The sequence below is a fragment of the Diorhabda carinulata genome, chromosome 2, assembly GCF_026250575.1.
Source record: "Diorhabda carinulata isolate Delta chromosome 2, icDioCari1.1, whole genome shotgun sequence".
Lineage (NCBI taxonomy): Eukaryota > Metazoa > Arthropoda > Insecta > Coleoptera > Chrysomelidae > Diorhabda > Diorhabda carinulata.
In genome coordinates, this window is record NC_079461.1 from 6,588,507 (window position 1) to 6,609,465 (window position 20,959).

The 20,959-nt window shown below is 29.6% G+C and overlaps 2 protein-coding genes across 3 annotated transcripts in view; both read left to right on the forward strand.

The window, feature by feature from the left end:
- Positions 1–72: 72 nt before the first annotated feature.
- On the forward strand, positions 73–15,956 carry LOC130903488 (polycomb protein Sfmbt). 2 transcript variants are annotated; one of them, XM_057815607.1, is made up of 13 exons: positions 73–364; positions 1,063–1,271; positions 1,773–2,016; positions 3,469–3,819; positions 7,498–7,680; positions 7,736–7,955; positions 8,079–8,265; positions 8,444–8,801; positions 8,856–9,031; positions 10,966–11,143; positions 11,231–11,607; positions 12,088–12,252; positions 12,627–15,956. In XM_057815607.1, coding segments are annotated over exons 1-13 (2,820 nt in total). In that variant the 5' UTR covers positions 73–363; the 3' UTR covers positions 12,798–15,956. The 2 variants fall into 2 exon arrangements, with proteins under 2 accessions (XP_057671590.1, XP_057671589.1); XM_057815606.1 differs by having other exon boundaries at positions 77–221.
- Positions 15,957–18,464: 2,508 nt separating this feature from the next.
- Positions 18,465–20,959, forward strand: part of LOC130903457 (transcription factor AP-4) — a 180,174-nt gene continuing 177,679 nt past the window's right edge. The window contains exon 1 of the mRNA XM_057815561.1: positions 18,465–19,049. Coding sequence (XP_057671544.1) covers positions 18,967–19,049 — 83 coding nt within the window. The 5' untranslated portion in view covers positions 18,465–18,966. The remainder of the gene's footprint in view (positions 19,050–20,959) is intronic.

The following is a 20,959-nucleotide window of genomic DNA, read 5'->3' on the forward strand; positions in this document are numbered from 1 at the left end:
ATTCTATCTAAATGTAAAGTAAAGTATTATAATTTGCTTAGAAAACGTTATCTTCAAAATTTTTCTGTTGGTAAACCTGTACAATCCTGACCATCGGAAGTCAAAGTTATGCTTTTCGTTTGACGATTGATTGTGTATCATTAGTTAAATATATTAGAAGTACAAAATTATGAATAAGGAATATTAATGAAGATAAGTTCTAAAGAAAACAAATATGAATGGTATTGAAGATTTTTCTTATAAGATAGTATTTCCCGCTACTTTAAATATTTACCGAATGATAGAAATGCATTCTTTGTGACTATATAATTACCTACCGCTTGAATGTAGTCAACATTTGGATGTACCTCATTAGTTTATACAAGTAAATATTATGAATATAATTGAATGTAGATCAGTCAGTAAATTTATTATCGAAAAAATTGTAATGAATTTGTTGAATTTAGTAGTTTAGAATCAAATGCATGTAACTGTAGAAAATTTTCTAGTCCTATAATCAGTTTGTATCAGTGTGCTAAAAATTCCTAATAAATTCTATGTTATTGTTTTAAGAAAAAGACAAGGTATTTGTAGTTTAAATGTATCAAAAAAAACAAGCATGGTGTGAAGGGTATAATTTTGTAAGATCTGTTCATGATCTATGGTGTTCATTTCAATACTTTTGATAGAAAATCAGTCTAAAAGAACAGGTAAAAATTGACTTTTCGGCATGGTATTTCAAACTCATTTTCTATCAAAATCAAGACTATTAATTGCGAAATATTCTTTTCAATTTATTCTATATTTGTTCTACCTGCTTATATACAGAAATCAATTGTATTGATTGAGGACAATAACTGAGAAAATTCCCTCTTGAAAATTAATTTTCTTGTTTTTCTATTATTCTATGAATTTTATTTTAATTCTTTAAAATAATGTTTATTCTATGGATTTCTGAAAAAAAGTAGGTATAATAAGAACAATATATTGAAAATAGAGTATTTTATGCCATCAATATCCTTCAAATTTACTGACCTTTCTACTTTTCGGTGATGGCAACTTTGGACATTTATTGAATTTCAGTGTATAATACTATGCCAGGGGTTGCTGATATGGGAATGGTGTGGATGGGAGCAGGACAACAAGGAGGAGATATGCCTATAGGGGGACTTATGTCAGGAGATAACAATGATATGTTATTAGATAATGATAATATATATTATACTCCATCACATCACAGTATGTCTAATCAATCCATGGATGATATACATAACGTTCACAGCTCCCATATGGTGAGTGCTCTTGAGTATTTGTAAGGAACTAAATTAACCTTTCCACTGTGACTCTCTTCTTTAGTTGCACCAGTAAGGTTTTCCTGGTATGCTAAGTTCCTCTTTAGTAGGTCTAGATGAATGTCCCATGATGTGGACCACCCCTAAAGTCGGGCGCAAGAATTTCAACATTCTAATGGATTTCTTTACAAAGTTAACCTTCACTAAAAGTCATAAATCACTTTGGTTGTAAAATTGATTTGATTAATAATATTTTTGAATAGAATTTACAGTAAATAGGATTATTTACAATAAATGTGAAATGTTAATAGAAACAATAATTGTTTAATATATACTCCAATTAGGAGGTAAGATTAGGCGAGAAAGACCAGCATACAAGGCACAGTCAGCTTCCTCCATGAAGCAGTGAAAAGGTTAAAATTGTTTACAATTGAATTTAAAAAAAGTTTCTAACTCTTCCTTATCATCTTAATTGAATGAGTTTTGATTTTATATACACAGGAAACAATGGAAAATTATGACATGATGCACTATTTGGATATGAAAAATGATAGTAACGATTCCAGTTATATGAATGAAGATAGCTCTCACCCTGTATATATGATTACAACATCTACCCAAACACTGCCTTGTCCAACCAGAAAAATAAAGCCGATAAAGCATCCTGGTCTAGTCTTGAAAACACCGATTGCTTACCAGAGTAATACTGATCCCTCAGTGATACCAATTCAAAAGGATGGTATAGGTAAGTTTCTTCAATCATATTTTGATAAATCATAATTATTGAATTCAAACATTACTAGGTTGGTTTGAAAATACTCACTTCTAATTAAAGTCATTTATTAATTTGTAGTGATTAAATATTTCTTTGAATTTCTGATTTTTTAATCCATTATCAAAAATTAATGCATAATTTATTATTTGTCTAAAATTTCAATCAAAAATATTTTATTTTCATTACCTCATTCTTATACCAGAAATAAAGTTTTTTTATGATTGATAAGGGTTTATCATACTTTTTGCTGCTGTGAAAGATCTTGAAATTTGCTAACATACAAGCTTTAGAATTGTATACTAAAAAATTGCCAACAAGTACATAAGTGATGCATATCACTACCGTTTTTGCAACTAAGATCTAATACAATGATTTATTTTGCTTTGCCAAGATTTTTTTGGTAATCAACAAGAAATAAGCAATTATACAATAAGGAGATGACTTTAAAATTTCGTTTTTGATGCCTAGAGTGCCTGCATCTGATCCTTACCATTGAGCATAGCTACGGTTTTATAAAGATTATTTGGATTAAAAACCACCAGTAGTCAAATGTAATGTTCACAAGTCCATATTTTGCCTATTTAGCAATAATTGATATGCCCTATGTGCAAACAAATGGTTTGTATAATATCTTATTAAACAAAGGTATGTGTATGGTGGCAGATCAGTAATAGTATAGGATGACATTAATATGGAGGGCGGGTAATCATTGAAATAGATTGTCTTAATACTCACAGGTATATTGTTGACATACTAGACCCACAATTCTCGTCATGTGAGACAATGCTTTAACAGAATATTGCAAAATTTTCCAAAATTACCTTGAAAAGACCAAAATTCAAGCAATAGTTTGACCAGCTAACAGTCCTGACTTCAATCCAATAGAGTCTGTAGTCATTTACGAACTTTATTGAATTCAACTCACAATTAACACGAGTTATATCTTGTTAACGAATAGGATGCTGTTGACCAAAATAAAATAAAAAATGAGTGAATCGGATACCTTCAAGAAGCCAAGATCACGCTACGAAACTAGGCATTGATATTTTGCATTGTGTTTTCTCTTTTTTGTATATTTTTTGTTAAATATTTATATGCCATGCCCTACAGAAGTGGTTGAGATTAAAAAAATATCAACTCAATAATTGTAAAATTTTAACTTCACTCACATATTTTTAAGAATCAAAAATCGAAATTATTGGTTAATTTTGCTGGAGAGTGCATTTTATGTATTTATAAAAATCAGCTTTCATATTAATATTTTCTAGAATATTAATATGATAATATATTCTTATAGATATAATGATGATAAGAAAGAAATTAAAGATCTAATAACAGATCTTTTTAGAAAACAATTTGTCAATTCTTGTTATTTCCCTATTAAATTAATTTTGATTGATATGGAAAATCATATTATTTTAGCTGTATGTGAAAAGTGTGGTGCAATCGGCGTCAAACATGCCTTTTATACCCGTGAGCGTCGTTTTTGTAGTATGGCTTGTGCGAGAGGATATAGTGGTTTAATACCTGAACCATTACCACAACAAAATCAAAATACACCTGATAGTAAGCAACACTATGCCAAATATCGCTTCACAATGAAAATGGAGGATGATTTCACTGATGCTTATATAGATCAACCATTACCTCAACTTTCTCCATTATCAGAACTACCACCAATTGATGATTCGCTTCCTCTCATTAGAAGGAAACCAGCAGAATTGGCAAATTCCTTTGAATGGGATTCACAATTTTCAGATCCTTATTTTATCGGTAAGTAATGTGTAACCTGTTCACTATTCCATTTGGGCAGAATTACTGTATTAGACAATTTATAAACAATAAAAAACTGAATATTGTGATTACATGCTGATTCAGTCATTTGAATTCTATCTCACCATATCATGTTACATATAGGTGAATATTTTTAGTATTTATTTCTATTTGACCAACCTAATGGTTCTGGAATGTTTTTATTGTAAAAAAATCCCATACATGTTAAGGTTATTTTTACTTTTAGACTAGAATATTCTGTGATATTGCTTTATGAAGCTGTTGTAATAATTATACAGTGCTTCTTAAAGATCTCTTTCCCCTCTTTTGCTTTTGAACGTGATACATAGACTGATAAAATCTGTAAGGTGAAAATGAACTATTGTTGTTTTTCTACTAGTGGTAATAGGTGATGTAATAGGCATCAGTACAACTGAAACCAATAATATTAAATAGGACCTTATGGCAAGTAACACCTCATTTGAAAGGTATTTAGAATACCTATTCAATTGTTTTATTTTTTTTTCATATTTACGATGTTTTAGATGGTTAATATGGTTAACTTACTGGCATTAAAACACTTATTATTATACTTTTGTAGTATTCGATAAAATATGTCCATGAAAATTGCCGTACTTTCTTCAACAATTCGCTGTTTTAAAACGTCAATACTGTCAGGAACTGTAGCAAAAACTTTAGATTCAAGATATCCCTACAGAAAAAAGTCTAATGGTGTTGGGTCCGGTGACTGAGGTGGCCATTCTATTGGACCGTGTCGTTCAATTAATCTATAAGGATATTCCTTGACTAGATTACGTCTTACTGAAGAGTAATAGTGTGCAGGGGCTCCTTTTTATTGGAACGTTATTTCCAAGTTACCAAATTCAACTGAGTGATCTTCTAGTATTTAAAGAATTATCGGTATTAGAGTTAAAAAAAACCTACTATGTGTTTTTCCAAGACATTCACTTTTGGTGGGAACTGTGTATGTTTTTCATGAAACATGTGAGGATTTATGTTACTTCAATACCTCACATTTTGAGTATTAACATTTCCATTAAGGAAGAAAGTACTTTTGTCACTAAAACAAATTTTCCTTACCGGAAGTTGGAGAATTTCAGTGGACGTAATTTCACAGAATTGCAGCCTTCAGTCATCTGAAGTTTATGCACCATGTATGTATTGGTGAAATTTATTTTTGGTCAACACTTTGTGTACTGTACCATGACTCCACCGGGTAGACACTACTTGGGCATGAAAGAAGAAGGGTTTACTACAATTTTTACAATTATATCAATTTATTTATCAATACTAATATTTTGTCGGCCTGATAGTTTGTTGAAATTTATGGAAAAACACCCTCAGCCTTCAAAATAGGGCTATCAGGGTATATATTATTTCCAATTTCTTCAATGAGTACGATAGCTGTTACTTTGTCAGGTATAGCACATACCATTTTGTTTATGTAAATGTAGTATCATTTAATATTATTGGTATCAGTTACCTTGTGAAGTAAATGATCCCTATTAGATCATCTGCTACCACAAGTAGAGTAACTTACAATAGTTCATTTTTATTCTGCATATTTCATTTTCTAAGTATCACCATTCAAAATAAAATACGGACTTTTGAGAAGCATTGTATTAATATACCACATATCAAAAATAGTAGTAAATATAGTGAAACTTTCTACACTACAAACAAAAATAAAGTAAAATATTGTTCTATACTTTAATACAGGCGACTCTAATATACAAATTACCTTTGTTATATCTCAATTTAACTCATTATTATATAAATAAATAGCAATTTTAGAATGAATAGAAAAAATACAAAATATATAAGAATCGAATGATATAATTGGAATCTTTCCAGTTTTTCAACAGCTCTCCTTTTCATTTTGAATTTTTTAAAGATTTTGAACTTACATAAAAACATTGATGTTGAAATTATTATTATTGTATTAGTATACAGGGTGATTCATTAAGAATGTCCAATCTCTGAACTGTAGATATGATGATTCTGCTCAACATGCCTTATGCAAATATTGCTAGTTTCAAAGTTTGAATTTAAATTTTAATTTTCGCAATAATTTTTTATGTTTTCACAATTTCTCTTTGAAAATTGGTAATTTTACGTTTTTTAGCATGAGGAATCATAATTTGCACTTTCATTTATCATTGCTAATAGAGGGCGCTAGTTACACTTGTTTGTGTCAATTATATCAAAGTAAACTTTTTTTGGACTAAACTAAAATAATAAAAAAATATTAAAAAGCGTTAAATTCTACAAAAAAAGTTACTCTTCTTTGATTCGTATAACTCGTATCGGTTATCGAGTTATTTGCTTCTAATAAGTTCAATAAATTTTATTATTCCTTAAATATGTAACAATAATAAATTTGTAAACAAAAATAAAAAACTTTAAAGCAAATGCTCGAAATGCCCATCATTTACTTCAACACACTTTATGATCCGCTTTTGTAAAGATCTCTTAATATCAAAATCACATTCGTGAATTAAGCCGTGGCTTAATTTTTCATTTTCTTTTCAAGTAGGCTTTTGTCGCTATTAGACAGTTTGTGTAGAGTTTAATTTTTCGTTTTTTTAATTAGGCTTGTGTCACTTCTAGACAGTTTGTGTAGAAGCAAAAATTGGATAATAATAAGAATAAGTAATACATTAGTATACCATTTATTAACAATTTAGTAATTAACAAAGTGTAATAGTTATTTATCACATAATGCCTAGGCATAACGATTTCTTTGTAGAATTTAACGCTTTTTAATATTTTTTTTATTATTTTAGTTGTAAGTTTATCCTAAAAAAAGATTACTTTGATTTAATTAACACAAACAAGTGTAACTAACGCCCTCTATTAGCAATGTTAAATTAGAGTGCAAATTATGATTCCTCATGCCAAAAAACGTAAAATTGCCAATTTTCAAAGAGAAATTATGAAAACATAAAATTATTACGAAAAAAATGAATCACCCTGTATATCTTCTGTAGTAGCCAGCGAATCCTAGCAAATATTCCATATCCTCATAGTTCGTGGTTTGAGGGAATTTTTCAAGACATTCAATTTTAACCATATATGTCATTTCTGGTTATTAAGTGTCTAAGAAAAGCAATTCCTTTATCTAAGATCTCTCACTTGTCTGGTTGAAATTCTAAGTATTTAAACTCGTGTCCGTGTAGACAAGACATATCCCAGTCTGAATTTAAGCAAAATATACCCCCTGGATTATTGATTGAGCATTTTTTGACTATACAGCATTCTAAAGATTTCAAAATGATCATAGCGGTCTTGGATATATCTTCCATCAACGATTATTTCATTACATCTCTTCTTGATATATCTCATTTGGCAACGCAAAAGGGTTGCAATTGTATTTTACTGATCTGATCTATTATCTCTTGTTTATAGATTTGGGGACAGTGATATGATTTTTCAGAAGTGGGCTTAGAATTTTTGGTATCAACAAATAGAATGTTTTATTTCCTTGGTAAAGTTGGTCACCTCCTTCTATAAGAGAAGTCAAAATAAAGTTGTAAAATTAAGACCCGTTCTACTTCTTTAAAATAACCTAGTTTGTTTTTTAAGTCTAATTAATTTTATAAATTAGTAAAAATTTTGGCTATGGCAAATGGATTAATTCAAGCTTTAATTCTTTAGCTGCGCCAGTTACTTGTTTCAAACATGCTCCCATGGCCGATATTTGGGACAATATCATGGTAGGTATGAAAGTTGAGGTAGAAAACACCGATTGCGATAACGTATCTGAAGCATTTGCCGATTCATTTTGGGTAGCTACTGTTATGAGGATTGTAGGATATAAAGCACAGTTGAGATACGAAGGTAAAACCAATTATACTCCTTTATTGTATTTTACTATTAAAATTATGTGTTCTAGGATTTGGTTCTAATAATTCTAAAGATTTTTGGGTATCTCTTTGTTCCAATCAAGTTCACCCTGTTGGATGGTGTGCTACTAGGGGTAAACCTTTGATCCCGCCAAAGACAATCGAAGATAAATATAGCGATTGGAAAGATTTTTTGCGAAAACGTTTGACTGGTGCTAGAACTTTGCCTTCGAATTTTAGCAATAAAGCAACTGAAAGTCTTAAATCCAGGTAAGGTTATAGTTATTGTCAGGTATATTTTCTAATTTTTTTCCGAAACTGAAATAGGTATCAAATTTATTTTATTTAAATCAGGAATGTCTTAAATCAGTATTGAATATTTGTCTTTTTTAGGTTCGAATGTGGCCTTAATCTCGAAGTTGTTGATAAAAATCGTATTTCTCAAGTTAAATTGGCAATTGTGCACAAAATAGTTGGTAAAAGATTAAATGTCAAATATTATGATATGCCCCCAGATGATGCGGGTTTTTGGTGCCATGAGGACTCACCACTATTACATCCTGTTGGTTGGGCGAAAAAGGTAGTGGAACATTTCATAATAATTAATAAAATAAGTTGATTTCAAAATAATTTTTATTTAATTGCCACAAATATTGGTTCACAAAATAAAATCTTGAATCTTGATTGTTATGGTATAAAATTTTTACACTCATTAATGAAATATATTTTCGTGTTTTTCTAAAAATTAACAATTTTAGGTTAATCATCACTTGGTAGCTCCAGTAAACTACCTTGAACGTGTCAATCAAGGTATATTCGACGATGATGACGCTACTGAAGATCTCTTTAATCCTTACCAAGTTGGTTTTCTTGAAAATACTCAATCAGGTTTCACTATAGGAATGAAATTGGAAGCAACTGATCCTTTAAATCTATCTTCGATATGCGTGGCGACCGTCATGGATGTTCTAAACTATGGTTACATAATGATCCGTATCGATACATACGACTCTGACGTTACTGGTGCAGATTGGTTTTGTTATCACGCTAAATCTCCGTGTATATTTCCTGTGGGCTTCTGTGAAAAACATGATATTCCTTTGACCCCTCCTAAAGGTAAGTTGTAATTAATAAATTAAAATTATTCTTCGTTTTACTATTTCTGTTTAGGTTATGACGCGACAACCTTTAATTGGCGAACATATCTCATTCAAACAAACAACAGACCGGCGGATCCTTCTCTATTTAACACAAATATACCTTTACATGGTTTCCAGCAAGGAATGAAAATAGAGGCAGCCGATCTCATGGATCCACGATTAGTATGTATAGCAACAGTAGCAAAGGTATAAATTTTTTTTCTATTTATTTCATAAATTTTTCGTTTATGTTAACCTGATATAAAATCTTTATCAAGAGCTTGATATTCTATCAGTTTTTAGACAAAATCCACTTGAAATGTCCTGTAGAAAATATTCAAAAGATTCTACAGATATTTTTTTAGATGATCTGTATAATTAGGGATTTTCTTCAGCACTACTGTGTTAATAACATGGGAGATTAGTGCTTTGATAGCAGCTGTGCAATGAGAATAAATTGCTGTGTCACATGTCTAATAGTTTCCAAAGGAACTAAATTCATTTTTTAATTGCAAGTATTTCTGCCTCCAACGTGCTGAGATGGGAGCATATTAATGATGAATATTTGATACCAATTCCAAATACTTCAGCTCCTGTTATTATTTTGAAATCATTTTTTTTTTACCATTTAATAATGTTTCTTTGGAAAGTTTGGGTGATTTTATCTCTTTTGCAATATTTCTTCTTACTTAGCATATTTGTAAAGTTCTCTATGATGTTTATTTTATCATATCATAAATAAAATGTATTTAGTTATATAGGAAGAGACATAATTTTTTTTTCTATGTAAGCATACTGTCTAGGTTTATCCAAATCAGTTGGGCGATGTAATCTCTCCAAATATTCCTTATTATTTAGCGTCACGTCAAAGTTCTTTATGATGTTTATTTCATTAATGGTTTCGTTACTACGAAGAATCATTGTTGATATGTACTTGTTTAAAGAGAACCAGGCAGAACTAGCAATTATTTCACATTTACAAAAGTGTACTGAATAGGGTCATTCCAATCATTTTGGTGCAGTAATTTATTTACCAATATTTCTTCTTACTTAACACATAGTGAAGTTATTTATGATGTTTGTTTTGTTAATCTGTACTGTCTACAGTCATCTCTACATATTAAACTTGATATTTCCAGTCTATGTTTACTCTGATTAAAACAAAGATTTGAAAGCTGTAAGCTTTTAGGTACATGGAATTATGGTGGTCTTGTTCAGGTTAATGTTCAGTGTAATGAATTCACGCAAAGTGTTTTTGAATTTGCTTATATTAGTCATCGGTATAGTCCATACATCCAAACCCAAGTTCTGTTATTCTATGTAGCTACTAGTAGGTTACATAGGGAGGGAATACTACATCTGTTTCAGATTTGCTGCGAGTGGCTTCAACACTTCTCACAGCTTTTATTTGCTTTTCTGACAGAAACATAAGGTGTGTTGTTATGAGCCTCCGATATGTTCTCTTTATTGTTTAGAGTGAGTGACAGCAGTCAGCTGATACTGTTATTTTCTGCAGTAATGTATTTTCTTTAAATTTTCTCAAAGACAAATTGCTCCTAAATACAACCCTGATAATAAATTCAAAAACTATCATAATTCCTAAACTTTCATCAAATCACCATTTTTAAATATCTGGATTCCAAACAAAATAAATCTTAATTAATATTTGACTTCATAGAGGTTTGAAGTTATTTTGAACTTGGATGTTTTCTGTTACTTGTTTGAGACCAAGGCACCTATACAACCTTTTAGTCACACTAATGTGGAGTTTTTCTTAATTTAATTAATTTTGTTATAACAACATATGATATTTTTATGACTGCCCATTTGGTATGCAGTGGTCTATAAATAGAAATTATGCATAACTTCTAAAATAACCTTGAATCTTAGAATGACCTCAATTGGTAATTATCTTCAAGATTTGTTACAATACTAATTCAATGTTAAAGAGATCAGAACCAAACTTTTGATTCTGAGATGATATTTGCAATTGGTGTAAAGATTCTAGTATCAACATTTGTTTAAGATTTTTCATTATAATGATTTTCTTTTGTAAATTCTAGAACTAGAGCAGAAATATTTGTTCAATAAGAATAGTTTTTATTTATATGAGTTGATCTTTTTTTTATTTTTATTTTTAGGTAGCTGGACGATTATTGAAAGTGCATTTTGATGGATGGGAAGAGGAGTATGATCAGTGGTTAGACTGTGAAAGCCCAGATATTTATCCTGTAGGATGGTGTCAAAGTGTAGGGCATAAACTAGAAGGACCTCCAATGTTCGCTAAACAAATTGCACCTGTAGTTAAATCACCTAAAGGTAAATAATATGTAGTGATACAATTGGATTTTCTGTACATATATTTAATTGAAAACATGTTTTCTAAAAATATTTTTTTGTTATCAGTGAAGAAAAAGAATAGAAAAAAGAAAATGAAAGAAAGTAATCTGAAGACAAATTTTCATTTGTCTCCTACAACTACTAGAGAATTCCTAAAAAAGGAATTTATTGAAGAGCCTGCGGATACATTGGAATTTACAGAGCACAATGAACACTCTGAACAAATAGAATTTGAATCAACAAAGTCTGTAGAATCCACTCATACTGAAACGGATCCAGTTACTATAGTTCCGGATGTTTCTCTGGTACCTTCACCAGAGATTCAAGATGATAATCAAGGTCCTGAAGCTGGACAAGAGCCTGCAGGACCTGACCAAAGTTTACCAGTATCGTCGGAAGTGGCAGGACCGGCTATGGATAGTAAAGTAACCTCATGCGTCAATGTAAGTTAGTTATATATTTAGGGAAAATGGTAACCAGAATCAATATTTCAATCAATTAATTCTATCAATTTCAATATTGAATTTTGAAATCCATGAATTTTATGTTTTTACAAGAAACTACACAATTTAAAACTGCTGAATATTAACTAATTATTTCCCAGATGATGAATACATGCAAAGCTGGCAGAGATTTGGTTCCAAATCACATATAAATTCAGAGAAAAATACATGGATACACAAAGTATCGTTGTTTTCCCTGTAAATTCAGTGAAGAAGAATCAATTTTACCTTGATGGCAGTTATTTTTTGACAAATATCAATGATTCTACATAATATATCCTCATCCGCTGCTCTCAATGCCACTATCATTCTCCCTCAAATATTCATACCAAGTTCCACGAAAAATATGTTTTAACTTATTTTGTTTCAATAAAATAATTTTAAATGTGTATGAACTGAACAAAAATGTTTTTTTTGTAGTCGTCTACTTCAAGTAGCCCAAAAGTGATACCGCGTCTAGTCGATGCCTCAGGTAATAATTCTGAACACCGTGATCTTTGTCCAGAGGAATGGAATGTTCTGGATGTTGCTCAGTTTTTGCGAGTTAATGATTGCGCGAATTACTGCGATTCTTTCAGTAAACAGGTGAGATTTTATCGGCTTTCGATCATTAGGTGATCACAAAATAAAAAAGAGGACTGACATATCAGTAACATTTCTTGACATGACACAACCTAACTCCACGTAATGATTTATTTGATTACAAAAAATAATTTGTGTTGGTTACAAATAATTGACTTTTATCACTTTCAATCTAAATTTATAATAAAAAATGGAAAATTAATGTAAAGAAAACTTTAAAAAACAAAATGTTAACAACTGAAAATGTAATTTTTTTATTATAACATTCCTCACCTAGTTCATTCTCATAGAAAAAAAATTTCATTAGTATAGACTTAAAATCAAGAATATGTATTACAATATGAACGAACAATTATGTAATAGTATGTTTTTTTTAGAATATTGATGGTAAAAAACTGCTAGATCTCAGCAAAGAAGACATTTTGAAATTTACAGGTGGAAAAGTGGGTCCATCATTGAAAATTTATGATTTGGTTCAGCAACTAAAAATTAAATTGAATCCTTCCCAAGTTCGTCATCTGAAAGCAAATATCAAAAAATTCTTATAGTGCCTATCTATATTGATATACTTGTGAAATTACTTATTTAAATGTATATAAATATATATATATATTATTTAGGTTAAGTTATTTTCTTTTGTAATATCATATATTCATCTCTCGATCTTTTGTGTGTTACTTTAGTTGCTCAAAATCTTTGGAATGGAAGAAAAAGGCTGAATTTTATTTTAATTGTATCAATACTCTTACAAGAATTTAATTTTCAATTAATTCACTATTTTTTTATTCTTCACAATGAATTTTTTTGTTAGTCATATTTTGAAATATGATTTTACTGATGTGATATGACAATGTATTTTATATAAATTTTTTATTTCTAAAATAAGTGGATAAATATGTAATTTACCACTCCAATAATTGTTCATTATACTGTTAGAAAGAGTGGATACTGTTTTATGTGGATCCTGGTAGAAAGTAGTAGTGCGTTTTTCTCAACGCCCAGCTCAATTATCAAAATGGCGGTGGTTTGCTAGATGCGAGTTTCTCATTTCGTGAATTTTGTACCACACATGATATTGTTCCTCCTACCGCCCAGAGCATAAGCAATTTAGTAATGTGAAGGCAAATAACTGTTTATGCTCCTACCCAACAATATCAGTTGAACTTAGAGCTGCCATCAAATCCATATGACATATGCAGTGTATCTAAAGGGAATTATACTAATCACCTATAAAAAATTTTTTTATTTATCCATTAATATAAAAATAACATCATGTCTATATGATCAGTAGCTTAGAAAATCATCATTTATCATCATCATTATGCCGTTCAATCTCTTGGATTATGGCTAGCGCTTTGTGTGCCTACATATCCTTTTATTGGAGTGGATAACTTTCCTTGTCTTTTTTATGGTCCTGGCTTCGTTAGTCAGGTTTCTCCATTCTTTTTTCTTTCTGCATTTTGCTTTCCAGTCTACTATTTCTAGGATTCTGGTATATTCTTCATTATGGTTTCTCCAGGTATTTCTTGATCTGCCTCTGCCTCATGATTTATCCTGCCCAATTTAGTCTTTGTGCTTTTATATATCTTATTATATTTTCTCCTCCCAGTTCTTCTATTTCCTCATTTTTCTTCAATCCTCTCTCTCCATTTCCCGTAATATACGATACGAGTATAGTTCTCAATATTTTTCTCTCGATTATCTTCAGATCTTCTCCCTTGTTATTCATGACTGTTGTTTCCACGGCGTACGCAATCACTGGTCTTATTAATGTTTTAAATATTTTAATTTTGTTCTTGCTTTTCTAACCTTTTATTGTTTCGATATTTTTTTTGTATTCTGTCTCTTATTCTTTCTTTAGACATGTGTCCTAGATAATTGAACGAGGATACAGTTACAAATACGTACTTCTGTGTCCTTAGATGGTTCAGTACTCTTTTCTTGCTATTTTCATGTATTTGATTTATTTCTAGACGGACTTTCCTTGATTTTGTTCCCAGTTTGTTGATTGCTTTTATTAGTTTTTTAGTTTAGGAAATATGAACTAGGAAATCGGATGATTATTTTTGAAAAACCCTCTACTTTGATTTTTGATCATTTCTGTTACTCAAGACATATATTGATTCTTTGTTGTTAAATTTTTCTAGATTCCTAATTTATATTTCTTGTTTCCTTGATACTAACATTCCATTTGACTAAGAACCCGATTCAATTCCATTGTTACTATTCAGGATTATAGATTGCATTTTGATTGTCATATTTTCTTGTCTCTATTATCTTTATCTATTGTGAAAGAAACCTAACCATCATCCTGTTTAAAGTTTTTCTAACCTAAGAACATTTATGAAGTATGTTTACCATAGGTTTTAGTTAAGAAATTATTGGATATTAGTATTTTCTTTAAAATAACTTGAAGAAAATAAACTGTTTATTGCTCAAATATTTTTTTCTGTTTACTTTTCCTTATTTCTATATTTTTAGAAGTGGTATTGGGATGTTTGGTACTATCATACTGTGATGTCGTTTCTTGTCATTGTTCAATCTCTCATTATTTTCCTTTTTTTCTCCATTACAACTCTTAGTTTGCCTAATGCTAGCATTCCATTTAACTAGAATCTAAATTGAATTTATTTCGTGATGATTTATATTGATTTTAATTTGTTAATTGAGATTTCGTTTTATGTTGATCATGAATATCAAAATATATATCTGTTTTAACAAAAAAAAAATAATAGAGAATTTATTTATAAATATTACTTGAATTATTTAAATCTATACTTTCCTCGTTCCTATGTATGTGAATCATTTCTTAAAATTCTCCTTTTCAAGTATTTGATTCTGTTTCAAGAATTTTTGAATGTTTGTTTTTTTCATATTGCATGGTTTGTTGTGCACTTTTATTTTTTTATCATATTCATGATAATTTAATCTATTATCTAAATACTCAGATGTCTGCCCTACGTAAACAGCGTCACAATCATTACAAGTTACTTGATATATAATATTACTTCTTTTGCTTTTGGGTGTTTTAGATTTTAGTTTAGTAAAATATTTGTATAATGTATCCTTTATGACTAATATCATATTTATTGAAATAATTCGATACTTGTTGGGAAAGTCTCTGTAAAGAAAAATGTTTTATGGATTGATGTCAAGGTTTTATATGTTTTTAAATGAAATTTGAATTAAAGGAGACCTCAAATCAAGATAAATAATCACGAATTATAAATAAAAAGGTTTAAAAAGTAAAAGTTGGATAAAATTGAATTTATTTGTCATTATGTTTTAATTTTTGATAATCACGTTTTCACTTTTGTCTCAATGTATATGTTGAAGGAAGAATGAACAACTGTCCTATTTGCAAATTCCTCACCTACTCCATCTAACCGCATGGCTTACCAACCCATTACTGGGTGGTTTCTCAAAATTTCAGATATTGAATTATTTTATACTGGTTCATAATTTATAGTTGATAACATAGTTCATGTTTTGTAATCTCAATTTATCAAATTCTGGTAAGTTATTGTCTGCTTGTATTTAATTCAGAACTTTGCCTATAACTTAATATTTGATTTTTATTTTGTGATGAAGTGAGTTTTTTTAAAACTTATAATATTAATGTTCATCTAATAACTTTTTTTTCCATCCTTAGATATATTATTGTCATGAATATTATGATTTGTAAGAAAAATATAAAATAATCATTTTATGTAGTTTTATTTGTTATCCTGCTTTTATCCTCTTATAGCATAGAATTTTTTGCATGGACAAAGGGTACAGAATTTTGTAGATGATAGAACAAAATTAATTTTTGTTTCTGTTTTCCAAGAAGAAGAAGAAGATATAGGCCCTACGTTACACAAACCGTGAAAATATAGATCTAGCAAAATAGTTCCTACAATATTGCGATTCCTATTCACACTAACTTGAAAATGTTTTGAACATACAGAGTTTAGATTATTACTAAGAAGTATTAATGAACCTTCAAGAAAAAAATATCAAAAAGAAATATTACGTATCTCCTATAATACTTGACAGAACTGCTTCTATTTGTGATATTAAATCCCTAATATCCAATAAAAACAGTTAAAAATTGAGCTGTACACTATCACCACATCAAAAATACATAAACTAACGCGCGTCCAGACATTAAAAGTATTTGTTTGATTTGAATATTACCAACGGTTCCAGAAACATAACAGGGATAGATGTCAATGTTGATTGGTATCACTGAATGTATCCTGTAAATTTTACAAATCACCTGAATAGTAATGAACAATCCTTTTGGAGCAGAGATTAAATTTAGAAATTATTTCAATTTCTTTTTCTACGATAATGTTAGAACAATTTTCCATAATTTGGGGGTTGCCCTATCATACAGAGTTAATACGGGTAAAATTCGTATATATTTAGAGAATGTTATGCATATTACTTAGTCAATTATTCAGCCACATTAGACTCTTAATGCTTTACAAATAAAAAACTTATATTCATAATTAGTATGAGATGTAATGAATATAAATATAAAATTAGTAAAACCACAAAATATTTTGTTCATCCATAAACTTATTATATACGGCTTTTACAAACTAACATCGAAAAGTACAATGAATAATGAAAAAGTTATGTCGAAAAAATAAGGGTTAGAAATATAAGTGAAATATGTACTTTGGAATCTTTTGCATAGAGACATTCAAACGTGTAATTTGTTTATATATATTTATGTTTATAGTTGTTTTAAAAATTGTTTCTTCAAACCACAAATTAAAACTAAAAAGAAGAGTCTTCTCTTTTTAGGTTTTTCCCGCTTAAGTCAACCCCCTCCCAAGTGCACATGTTTCCATTTTTTACTTGCTGCATAGTTCTTGAAGTATGTGGTTGTTACTGAAGTTATGAACGATAAGCGTATCTTTTAAAATTACTGTTTTTCCATGAATAGGTTTAAAAATACCAATCTATATTTTAATGTGTTTCAAATTGAAATTGGAAAATTTATATGATTTATGAAGTTATGTCTAGAGTTTGATAAAATTCTCAAGAGAGTGCGACACAGTATTGCGTGGATCTATACTCAGTGGCGTGTAAATATTTTATAAATAAAATATTTTTACATCCGATGTAAAAAATGTCTAATAGTGGATATTATTGAAGATAAGTATTTTTATGATAGTAAATTCTCATTTTCTCTCAAACCTATTCTCTATACTTCAAATATTATTTTTTCAATAAATCAGGTTGCATTTTAATTTGTTTCATAGTATCAATCGTTCTAATATTTTCTATTGCTTCTGGAACATATCTATTTGCTGTCCTTGATTTAAATCAATATTCCAAATTTTTTAAAAATACATTTTAATTAGTTTGGTATGACTCACAATTAATCGAAATAGATCAAAATCAAATAAATATATTGTAATTGTAATATTTGTTTTTAGTTTTCGAAAGTGAGTATTTTCAATTGTTGCATTAGCAGAATAATAAGGTACATTTAAAAACTATAAGTTAACGAAGAAAAAATTCAATATATGTTCATCGTCCCGTGAAAACTAATAAACTTATGAATAAAATTGAAAAAGCACCATGTTATATTTAAGTTTTAGTAATTTCCTGAGTTTGGCCTTGACTATTAATTATAATTATTAGAAAAATATATTGTAAGCAGTTGTAATTAGGTTGAACCACATTATTTTATCTGTATATTAACTTGCCAGAAATCCATTCTAGGGGATCAAGGAAACTCTATCTAATCACGTAATCTTGTTTAAAAAAAACCTATTTCTCATTATTTTTAGAAAATGTATAAAAATACAAATTAAATTTTGTTTTAAAATGCCACCAAGGAAAACTAAAATTTCTTTAAGGAATTAAAAATTACTACGTCCATGTGTATAAAAATACGGTTACTATGCTTTAATTATGAATTTGGTATTTATAATCACAGTGCTGTAGAATTTTTTATTTTCTGTTTAAAAACGGACGTAAACAATACAATAATCTATTGTGTTTATTACGATTGTAAATAAATTTTTTTTAACAACTCGATATCAATTCAATAATATTGCATTAGCGCGAAGAAATGAAGTAGTATATTAATTCTATCCTGCCTATTGGATCGGAATTCTTCGTTGTAGAGCGAATAAATATCTCAATATCGAATTTTATTCCAAAATCAGAGGGCAGAAGAGGTGTACAAGGGTGTACGAGAAGCGACCCAAGCGGCAAAGTATTCATTCTAGGAGCATGCGGTAGTTGGCGGGAAGGACGAATCAAGTAGGCTTAGGTCTGTACCTCTGTACTCAACTCAACGGGCGGGGCCACGCCGCCAGCTGGCAGACGACGAGCGACTCTCACCAACTAACACTCCGCGACGTAAATAAGTCCCGCATGTTTCTGCGAATAAATATTTAATTATGACATATTTCAATAGAGTGTGAGAGGTTATATTTTAGTTTGATTCATTATTATCGATTTCTGGTTGTTGCCTTAGAAATATTTGTGTTTTGGATGTCGAAGTTTTTGATGCTTCGGCGTATGAATATTACATTGGCGTCAACCTGGCCTCAGCTGTTTCCCGCCAAACGCCGCTGCCAGAAAACTGCTGTGAGGCGTAGCGTATGTTGGTTGTCCCGCGCTGCAACGTACTATCAGTGAAAAATTGTGATTAACAAATTTACATTTATTTGTCAGTGATCGAAAACTGTATAATTAGTGATAACTATGTCTGTTTATGTCGGGAAGGAGGAAATCGTGTTCGACGAAGGATGTGTTGATAAGAAGGACATTTTAGCCAATATATCCAGGTAAAAAAAAGTATATAATTTTTACCGCGCGTTAGTTCTCATACACATGATTTTGACGTTTATGTTTACTTTCGGATACGTCACACATATCGTGTTATCAGTATTAATAGTTGCACAATACATTTAGATCTATACAATTTTATTTTGGAATCTTTCACATTCAAATTATATAAAAATGTTATACTTTGAAGATAATATGTCGTGTCTCCATGTTTAACTCTGTAAATAGTGAGCCTTCTTTTCCAGAAATGTGAACGTAAATTGATTTTCACATTCAGTTTTTGATATCAAATTTATTTTGAAACTGCTGTTATATTAATAAAAAAGATAAAATATTTTTTTAAAGCTGAACCCTTAACTAGTGTATAATATTTCTTGGTAAGGTAAATAAAAATAACCTTAGGCTTTTTCTTAGAACAGTTGAACTAGGTAGACTTTCTTATTAAAAATAACCTCCAATTCGTTCTAAGAAATACAACTTGACTGAAAATAGTTGTACTTGAAAGTACTAGTTTTACTGATTACGTAATTTTAACTGTATTAATATTACATATATTCTTTTATCATACTCGACAAAAAACTGCTTTGGTGTTCTTGCAAAATTTGGTCAATTATGTTATATTTTCTTCAAATTGAGTTGCACGTATTCTCATAAGCTATTGTAAAATTTTAATTTTAAGAAAAGTGTTGTAAGTACCTATTTTCATTATAAATTTTATTTTACTTATCTAATATTTTGATCAAATAATATAAATTGTATGGCAAATTTTTGTCGCGTTTTCAGTTTGTTGTATGCATTTAATGAAAACATTACATCAGATCATTTAATGAAAGGAAATATCTAGAATGAAACTGACCTAGTAGAATTTAATTTGTAATGGTAAGGCGGGTACTACTTATTCGTTATTCATCGAATGTCAAGGCAGCTATATTTATAAAAAATTAACTCTAGTGTTTAGGGTATTGTTAATTTTTTTCTATTAGAGATCTAATATAAATAAGAGCATTCTTTTCTTCTATATTCCCAGATGTTGTATAGGTTGTTGATTTTGTATCGGCAGGTGGTACCTTTTAAGCGACGTTGCCATACCAGTTTTTTTCTCTGGTTTTCTATACCCATAACTTGAGGGCGGGATTTTTTTCTTTATTTTTGTATTCTTTTCGTCTCGGACCCTATATATTCACAGCTGACGCTTGTAGACACCCTAATACCTACTCGAGCATGAATCATTGATTGGGTGTTGGTATATAGGTGGACTATATGCGTGGTTGTATGATATTTATATTTATTTTCTTAGTACTAAGCACGTGGGCGATGCTAAATGCACCGAATTTAATCTGATGTTGAGTACATTTATAATAAATACATTAGTAGTAATTTTTTTTCAGTTGAATGCACAGTTATTTTTATGAATGAATATTTATAAATTTGTGAGTGTAACAGATGATAGTAATTTCTTTAAAATTATTTGTAGTAATTAATCGGGTTGTATTTCTAAAATGAAAATAAAGTATTTTTTTATTAAAACTTAACTAGTATTTCTACTACGGCCATATCTTTTTTTACGCATCGGATTTTTAGTCGTATTGGACTATTTCAATTGTGTAAAACAGAAGAAATATTGAAAATTTATTAAAAAATATTTTCTTTATTTTTGTAGTACAAATTTAATTACATAATTAGTAACGAAACAAGTGGACTTGGCTTTAAGTTAAAAATTGTCATTTGCAATAATTATTTTGTCGTTAGATGTTGCTGTCTACTGCTATTAAGTACAAATAATGGTGATTTAACTTTGAATATATGAGAAACAACGTATCGTGTATATCTACCAAGGAAACGGATGTTGTGCCTTTTAGCTCATGACGACATTAGGGCAGGTTTTGATATCGTGAACAATTCAAACGAG